General features: G+C 28.9%; 1 protein-coding gene across 1 annotated transcript; it reads left to right on the top strand.

Moving 5' to 3' along the window:
* The first annotated feature begins 2,436 nt into the window (after positions 1–2,436).
* LOC126836411 (kinesin-associated protein 3) lies at positions 2,437–9,479 on the top strand. The gene is made up of 19 exons (XM_050569769.1): positions 2,437–2,620; positions 2,766–2,955; positions 3,071–3,188; positions 4,073–4,238; positions 4,303–4,524; positions 4,640–4,776; positions 5,057–5,309; positions 5,669–5,809; positions 6,084–6,262; positions 6,368–6,530; positions 6,669–6,769; positions 6,831–7,043; positions 7,182–7,347; positions 7,419–7,556; positions 7,867–7,965; positions 8,038–8,123; positions 8,193–8,373; positions 8,449–8,533; positions 8,600–9,479. The coding sequence occupies exons 2-19, from the start codon at positions 2,924–2,926 to the stop codon at positions 8,724–8,726; spliced, it is 2,607 nt and encodes an 868-aa protein (XP_050425726.1). The 5' UTR covers positions 2,437–2,620; positions 2,766–2,923; the 3' UTR covers positions 8,727–9,479.
* Positions 9,480–9,755: the final 276 nt, after the last annotated feature.

The raw sequence follows: 9,755 nt of genomic DNA, 5'->3' as shown, positions 1-9,755 counted from the left end.
TGGATTGAATACGCTGCTAAATCAAACGAAACTGCAATTCCTTGGACGTATGACAGGAAATATTCCAAACACAAGTTATTTTTCGGTACGTTGTCTTAAACATTATCGCTCCACATAATATAGGTATAGATCTCTCTTCATTGTATTCCATACGATTCATTCCTTCGTTTTGTATCCCGTTTGATCCCATATGCCTACTTTTAAATTCGTTAAATCTTTGCTTTCTAATAATTAAAATGTCTTCACCCTTTTAATTAGGTACCTACTAAACTTACTAAAGTTTAATACCTAATGAAAGTAATAATGTAATTAAACAGTATTCTGTTTGAGACTTCCTTTTTTTAAAGTCATTTCTCTCCATCGTCTTACTTTATTGTTCTAATTTAATTTTAAAAACGTCTGTATTTTACCAAAAGTACATCGTCCACAATAAATGGACGTTTAGGTTTGAACCAGGATAATGTAAGAAGTAACTATTTTAATTCCAGAGACTATTAGAACAGACTATTCCGGGTTCAAGTTGGATCTAGTCGGCGGACTGACCAAATGCAAACGAATTCTCAATGAACATTTAAACTTGCAATGGTTGGACGACCGAACGAAGGAACTCTTCGTGGAGTTCCACGTGTACAATGCCGGCATAGACACGGTTACTGCGGTCAAGATAAGTTTGTTGTCGGTGTTTGGACTTTCTTACAAGGTCAAAACGGAAGTAAGTATCAATTATTACGACTGAATTATTTTTGTGAGCTAATCAATTTCTCAAATTACACTATTGACGTGCTCAAATTTTAATTAGAATTATATTTTTAAGGTCCGCTCGATACCGATGTTGTCAGTGTTGGTCACGTGGGAGACGTACACGTACACTCTGATTATCGTATTGTTGTTCAGCGGGGTAGCAGTGTGCCAGTTAGCGTTCTTGTACCAAGAGATCAATCGGTTTAGGCTGCCGTTGTTCTGGATTGTGTATGACAGCACGATGGCCGTGGTGATCGTGTTCTGTGTGATCGCATTGCTGGAGCGTCTGACCGCCATGGAAAATTTAACACAATCGTTCGAGCCAGGCGCCTCGAAACAACCGCTGTACGACGACTTCGAAGTGCCTTGCCGAGCGCATTCCATCGCCGTGGTCACAGCTGCCACCTTAGCTGCCATGTCGGCGCTTAGGATGTTAAAGTTGCCCACACGCCGTGGACCGCTGCGCATCATCAAGTTCGCCGTGGGCCAGGCCAAAACACAGGTGGCCACTGTAGTAACGTGGGCGACGCTGACCGCTGCCGGCGCCACTGTGGCCTACTGTTCGTTGTTCTCCTGGGATCTGAGCAGCCTTATCGACGTCGTTCTCAACGGAGGCGGCAGAATGTTCAATACAGCCGTCCCTTTGTCTGTGAAATGCATTGTATCTGTCGCATTGCTTTTGTTCGATGCCACTGTCGTTGCTATATTCGTCAAATACCACAGGCTCCACAGAAATTAATTCAGATCTGTCAGGGAAGGTTCTTATTTTCCTTCAATGTTCGTTATTTGCACGTGTTAATACCACCGTCTATTTTAACAACTATCGTTAAATAATTATTGCATTAAGTATACTTCTATTGTTTGTTTCGTTAAACATGTTTCTTCATATTATTGCCATGAACTTAATTGATAACGAAAATTATTAAGTATAGCAGCAACGTCCGGTTTGAGGGCGGTTTCTACGGGAAATTTGTAATAACAGTAGTAAATAGTAGAAAATGTCATAATTGCAAATCTGGCTTTGCATTAAGTAGGTATCATTTTTTTCGCAACATTAAACTTGTAAGTTACAATTTGTCAATCATACATTTTTTTCATTTCACACACATGCAGAACAAATATTTACTTATGATAATAACTAATCATAGAACTTATATTATATTATTATATAATATCTATAGACTATATGCAACTTTAAGAAATTAAAACCAATATTTTTTTTCTACGTCGTGTTAAAATGTAATGACGAAACGCATCATCACATTTGGCGTGGTAATAACTATAGTATGTCGTAATAATTGTAAAATGGTCTTCAAGATAATATTATTGTATGCTCATAGACATACGTACTAAATTTCAATTTCCTAAGCTAATAATGAGCCTAATAGCCCAAAAGCAATAACTTATTATTGCGCTTAAATTCTACTTATATTTATACAGTACCTACGGAAAATTGTAATTAGTAATTACTAATTACTCAAAAAACCACAAAAACCTTATTGCTTAGTGATTACCATAAACTTATATACTACAGTAAATGATGGGTATATTGTGTATTGCTAGAGTAATCTATAGCGACCTCTATCACATTTTCTTCTTATCAGTCATTTTTTCTTATCAATATCAATATTTTTCATTTATTTGGATCACGGCCATCTGCTATCATAATTCAATACAACATTATTTATTCAAAATAATATTCATTTTCACTTATAATAATTTACTGTTTTCATTGTGTTAATTGAATAAAATTATGTAATACGAGTTTTTGTTTTGGTGTATTTTACAATTTTTAAATGTTTGTTTTGTCAAAATGTGCCGATTATTTTTACAACGATGATAACAATTATTCTAGTCAAATTATAAAGAGAACATTGTGGTAAAAGTTAATTTTAATATTTTAAACATCACCTTATAACTTTATTTTGTCTTTTTTATTTTGTAGACTGTCAAATAGTGTTTTGTTTAAAAACAGTAATAGTTTTTTGTTATAATAAGTATTCTTTTATTATTATTGATTATAGTTATAGATAAAAACTATAGACCAAATATTACCTAATGAATACCTGATATGATAGCAAATACCAAATCCCATTTGACCAATACTAAATTTGTCTATATATGGAAAAAGAGTATCATTATTCTTTATAAAGCAACACGATAAAAAATATCATTTGTCAAAATGCTTGCGGAAGGAACTCACTATATCAAACGGTAAGTCAACTGTACAAAGTACAATCTATTTTGTTTTCCAATTAGTTCTTATCTTCTTCTGCTGGTATATTAAAATATATTTTTTTATATTAAAATTATATTTGTTCTATAACAGGAGGGTAAGATCTGGAGCTGTAGACGCCCATCCAACTGAAACAGCGATTGTAGTAAATTACGAGTTGGATGCTTTCGTCTTGGGTGAAAATGGTGAACCAGTAATAGGAGATCATAAGGTAAAGATAAAACAATTGAGCTTCAAGGGATAAAAGAATACTTAATTCATAAAGTTATAATATAGATGGAGGTTTATCTAAAGATTAAACAAATTCATAAAACTTACAATTTAATACATTTATTAAATGATCATCATAAAATTATTGTTATTTTTAATCCTTTATTATACAATTTTTATTTTTAACTGCATGACCTTAAATAAAACCATTTCTTTAAAGATTACAATTATTAAGAAAACAAAATAGTGGGGGACGAATAAATCAGGATTGGGAGGTCACAGGATATCAGGATTTATTATAACTGAATGTGATTTTATCACTTTAAAATGTACTCTGATGCAAATCTATAGACATAGTAAAGAGTAGAAATAAATATCAATAAAAAAAATTGTAAAGGCAAAATTGAGTGTTAAGATGTATTTTTAGTATTAGGGTTTGATCAGTCTTTCCTAATAATTTTAAGTCGTCAATAAACAACAAAATGAAAATATTTTTTGGTTACCTGGTGACTCTTGATTGCCTCCCGGGTTAATAAATATATGCCCAAATTTGAATCCCATCTAGCTTTAGTTTTGTAATTTTTTTAACATGACTTTAGGACTTCAAACTAATCTTAAAACCAGATCCTCGGTATGCTCTATGCTCATGACGATCGGAAAAGTGGTTCCAGAGCCAACCCGTGACAACGATTCTCATTTTATATTAATTTTTATATATATTGCTCTAAATAATATATAAATTAAAAAAAATATTGTGTAGCACAAAAATGAATAGATGTGTGGGTTTTATAAATATCTGATTTTAGTTTTATTTATAATTTTAAAGTGCATTTAGGTATCTAATTAAATTTACTTACAAAATTTGTGTATATTTGTTTGTAACAGGAATGTCAGAAAGTAATACATTTGAAAAGTTTAAACAGTAATACAGATTGTAGAGCTTTAGCAAAAGAAGTTATTCATAAATGTAATCTAATACATGAGTCTAAACTTTATGATGTGGAACACCTGATTTACTATCTTCAAACTCGTACAACTGCCGCTATTACCAGTAATATTTTATAATCTAATCATTTCATGTATTGAATTATTATTCAACTGATTTTGTATGACAGATAATAAAATTAAAGAAGACAAAAGTCAGTTGGGGTTAGAGAATAATTCATCAAGCACATATCGCATATGTGGCTTGTTACCTGATGATAAAGCAAGCTTAGCGAAAATCGACGACTATATTGAAATGCTGTATGACGATATACCACAAAAAGTTCGAGGTTCCGGCCTAATTTTGAAAGTAACTAGTGAAAAAGACAATCTTGAAGAATTATCTCTTTCAGGTAAAAAAAATGTTCTAAACAATGCTAATGTTAATATTTTTAAACATATGTTTATCGAAGTATTAAAATTTCACATAATATAATATTATTACCAATAATTATTTTTTGTTTTTAGAACCTGCAATGAGCGCTTTAGCAAGAGTTCTACGGGAAGAATATCGAAAAAGTTTTGATCTCAGTTCAAATATAATAAATATTTTTCTTTGTTTTTCTGCCTATCAAATATTTCACAAGATTTTAATTGATCATAAGGTAAAATACACTAATTTAACATATTTATATTAAAATATTATGCACAAAGCTTATCAGATGTGTGTTTGTTGGTATGGATAAAACAACGGACTTGGTTTTCAAAACCAAGTAATTTTAAAATAACTTTGACCGCCTAGACATCACACAAGTTTTGGTTATTTCAGAAAGGGAAAGGGAGGAACAAACACACATGACTGTATTCTATGTTATACATATTTAAAAGTATATGTAAAAAACATTATTTATAATTTATAACGCTTAAAATTTCATTTCATTACAGGTTTGTTTACTTTGTATAGAAGTGTTAGAATATGAACTCAATCGATATGACAAACTTAAAAGTCAAATAGTAAACTCTCCTCCTCGCGAATCTAAAATATCAAAATTACCAACTCCCTCAAAATTACCTGTTCCCAGAAGTGCTCCTACTACATCAAAAATTGCTCGCAGTCAAATACCTGTTAGTTCAAGTACTAATACTGACAATCGTAGACATTCAGCATCTCTTGAAAACGTCAAACAAAATGCCAAAGGTATATTTTTACTAACTACTTAAGTATAAAATTAGTCGTACTCGTAAAGAGATTATTAAATACCTATTTACAGTATACTATACCAATGTCTCTTACGGGAACTAACAAGCTACTCTTTTCTGATAAAAAACTAGACCATTTCAAGTTTTGACGAACATGTTTGTTTTTTTCAAACGAAAATTAACACTTGTTTTTAAACACTTGGTTGTACTGTAAAATGTTAGTTTTTGTTGGTAAATAATCAAAATTTGTAATCTTCATAATGAAATTTAAGCGTGTTAGTTTTTTTTTATAAGGGCATTAATATATTCAATTTTTAAACTACATTATTCACTAACTGCTGTTCAATTTAATTCCAGACAATAAAATACCTAGAAGTTTAGATACAAGTGTTGTTATAAAACAAGGTACAATAACAAGAAGTCCTGAGGAATTAGCGGTACATCAACTACGAAGGAATTTGTTTAAGTTGGGAAAAAATCAAGACCAAGCTTTGAAAGGTTGTGAGTTATTGCCAGTATTATAGGTTACAACAATTTGTATTATACATATAGTAAAACTTAATTTTCACACATTTTTTATTTTTAAATTAATTTTATTAATATTGCAATTATAATAACTAAAGATAACATTTCCGGAGGGTTCATTATTTTTCCTGGTAATTACCAGGTGACATACAACAAAGTTACTGTTATTATTTACTTTTGATTGTATTTTGTAATTATGTTTTTTTCTTGCAACAAATTTCGATTTTAATCTTAAATCTTTATTTAGGAGCTGTAGAGTTAATTTACAATTTGTCGGTTGATAAATCAATAGAAGAAAAAGTCGTTCGTAAAGGGATTATTAAACTATTATGTCAATTATTAGACAGAACTAGTACCGATTTACTGTTGGTAAGCATCAAGTTATTGATCCAACTATCAGTTTATAAGGAACATATAGATAAAATGGTAAGTTAAATATTGAGAACTTGAAATTTAGTAAACAATGTTTTATCCGAGTTGTTTAAAAATATTTTATTAATTTAGTTTTATTATGTTGTATATTATTTTCAGAAAAAATATTCAATAATTGAAAAATTACCTAAATTGCTTATGATGAAAAACCCTATTTTAGAGAGTTATACAATCAAATGTTTGTATAATTTGTCATTTGACATGACACTTTGTGATAACATTTTAAAAGTGGGTTTATTACCTAAGATAACCGACTTAATAGGTAAGTATTTCTTCAATTAAAAAATAATTATTTTTATTATTAAATATATTAATATTATACTAAAATAATACAGTATTTTAATATTCATAATTCTGTGTTTTGTATACTTTGTTAATAATACATTTGACCAATTTTTAGGTGCGGAAGAAAATAGCGAGTTGGTGTGCAGATTGTGTTATCATTGTAGTATGGATGATCGATCACGAGCTTTATTTTCTCACACAAACTGTTTATCAAAGGTTTATCAATTGTTCAATGTTAGTATATAAATTATATTTTAATTAATTGTTATAATTGTAGATTGCAGATTTGCTATTGGAAGTGAACGACTATAATATTATTGTGTCAGCTCTTTGCATAAATATAACACTAAATGAACGCAACTGTCAACTTTTAATTGCGAATCGTGGACTAAAGCCTTTTGTACAAGCGGCTGTTGATACAAAGGATTTAATGTTCCTCAAAATCCTTCATAATATGTCAAGTCATGAAAGCTTGAAACCTCAGTTTGTTGTAAGTATAACTTTTACAGATGCGAATCATTTATGTCGTCATAGGCTTGTTCGATATAACTGTACATTTAATAACTTAATATTGGTGTATACATTTATAAGTAGTAAATATATGATTTTCTTTTTTTTGTAATTGTAGGAACTCATTGGTCACTTTGCTCATTTAATAACAACAATCAGGGACATACAATGTATCATCGAGTGTGTTGGTATCATTGCTAATGTTAACGTGCCAGAAGTAGATTTTAAAGAACTTTTAGAGTCTCATAATTTAATTTCATGGATGGTACAATATGTGAACAATGGTAGTATGGTTATTAGTTTTTTTTTTTTAATTTTAAGTTAGTTAACCTTAAGTATGTATTGGAACTTCTAGCGTGTATGTCAAACGAAACTGATGCAAGGCTTCTAATAGAAGTTATAAAGCTCTTAGGAACCGTATCGAAGGATGAGAATTGCGGAGAGTTACTTTATGAACACGGAACGATACAACAAGTTGTAAATTTACTAAAAAGTAATAATTTTATTTTTGCCAAATTATTAATTTGATCCTTTATTATTGAGTATAAAGATATTATTTCATTAGACGTATGGGTGGGTTTACACAATTAGTAAGACACAACATTTTTTGTGCTGTTTGTGCACAAACAGCAACACACAATTTTTTTTTTTTCAGGAGTTTCTTCAACGATTTAAGTTAAGGTATCTTAACAACTGTGCAGTTAATTTAGTTAAACTGATTGTGTAAACCACTTTAATCTATTATGTTTTCTCTATTGTTAATTTAAATAACATAATATTAATAACAATTTTATAAAATTTAGCTCGGAAAGGGGATAGTGAACTAGCCATACAAATTATGTATCTTTTATATGAATTAATGTGTCATCCTATTACTGGAGATTATATCATACAAAATACAGGTAATAATTTAAGTTATAAAACAAATATTAAACACGCTCCTCAACAAAAAAAAAAATTAATATATTTTTCAGACTGCCCAATTTACATAATTGATTTAATGCACGACTCCAACGTACGTGTTCGTAAAATGAGTAACTATTGTCTTGATATAATAAAGGTAAACATTCCATGTGTTAATATTTATATTATATTTTTTATTTTAAGAAATTATTTAATAAAATTAAAGGAATTCGATGAGACTTGGACTAAAAAAATAAGAGGAGCAAAATTTTGTTGGTTTAATGCGTATTGGCTCAATATGATGAAGGGGGAATGTGAAATGCCTACATTTAAACCAAAATATGAACCTAACAATGAAATTAATGTTTACGGATTTGCTCACCAATCAGTATTAATGCCCGAAGATGGTAAATGCCAAATAATAAACTTTTTTTTTAAACTATGTAGCTAAATAATAGTTTTATTCATTTTTTTTAAATTAGATTTTTTGTTTGACAAAGATGATAATATTGAAATCATGTCGACTAAAACACAAAGCCGGCCAGAAAGTAGATACTTAGATGATCGGTAAGTCTCATTTGAGTTTACGAGTTGTAATAGAAAATGTAAATAATGAATGTTAAATTATGTTAGATTTGACTATGACTTGGAATCATTCAACGAAGTTCATTTTCCTGTTGACAACTTCGATGAAGACATTGATGATAAAAATCATATGATGCAAAAGTTTTCAAATAATATTTTACATTTTACTGAATAGTCCTTTATATAATATTTTCTTTATAATCTTTACCATATATATTTTTTTTTTAGTTGAAGTTTTTCACGTGTTGCCCAATTATAATTTTTCTGCGAAGAACTAACCAAACAATTTGATTAAATCATCTTTGTTTATACTAAACACTATAGTTTTATTACTTACTTATTTTTCAATTTCTTTTCTTGAGTAATGTTTATAATATCACTTTACCGATGATTTTTTGTTAGTATTAACTTATAGTTACTAAGTCGCAAATGTTTTATTTATATTTGTTTTTGTATAGCTAATGCATTCCAGTAAGTATTATTTATAGAAACACTATTATTATGTTTTACTATCAGCAAGTAGCTGAAAGAAACTAAACTTGTTAAAGAGATGAGTAAGAATGAAATTAAGTTATCTAAGATAGCATTGATTTCTATACAGCTGTACTTCTATTTATGTTTTTGATTAATTTTGAATTTTAAATGATTGTTGTCAACTGATATCAGTCAATTTAGGAATTTTTTAAAAATATTTACCATATAATTATACCTAACATGGAAACTGCTGTATACCAGAAATCTAGTCAAGTTAATTTACATAGTTTTTAATGTTTACATTGTTCTTAACATTTTATTTAACCAACTAAATTAATTAATTAAAATCTAGTCATGTCTAGGTTATCTACTGTAATTTATTTGTGCATTTTTAATTTATATACTATTATACTTGCTTGTAATTTAAAAATATTACCAATACATTAGAAAACTGATGTTTTATTAATTAAGTACAATTAATTGTGTTATTTAAAATAACTAAATAATTTATATCACATTTATAATATTACCAAACTAAACTTAAATAAATAAAATACTACTTGTAACACCAATTGTAAACTGTCTTTGTATTTTGTAAAGAATCTGTACAAACTAAATTTAGAGTACTTTTAGAAATCGAAGTAAGCTTCTTTAGCTGTTCACCAAAGTCAAAAGAAAAAAATGTTTTATTTAAAAAAAAAAAAAACATGTGGACGTGTTCCTTTTTAAT

This window comes from Adelges cooleyi, unplaced genomic scaffold (genome assembly GCF_023614345.1).
Source record: "Adelges cooleyi isolate 19-005CV unplaced genomic scaffold, UGA_ACOO_1.1 ACOO_flye_CR_arks_rails_tigmint_CR_PRNA_247, whole genome shotgun sequence".
Taxonomy (NCBI): Eukaryota; Metazoa; Arthropoda; class Insecta; order Hemiptera; family Adelgidae; genus Adelges; species Adelges cooleyi.
This window is presented reverse-complemented; position numbering and strand designations above follow the sequence as displayed.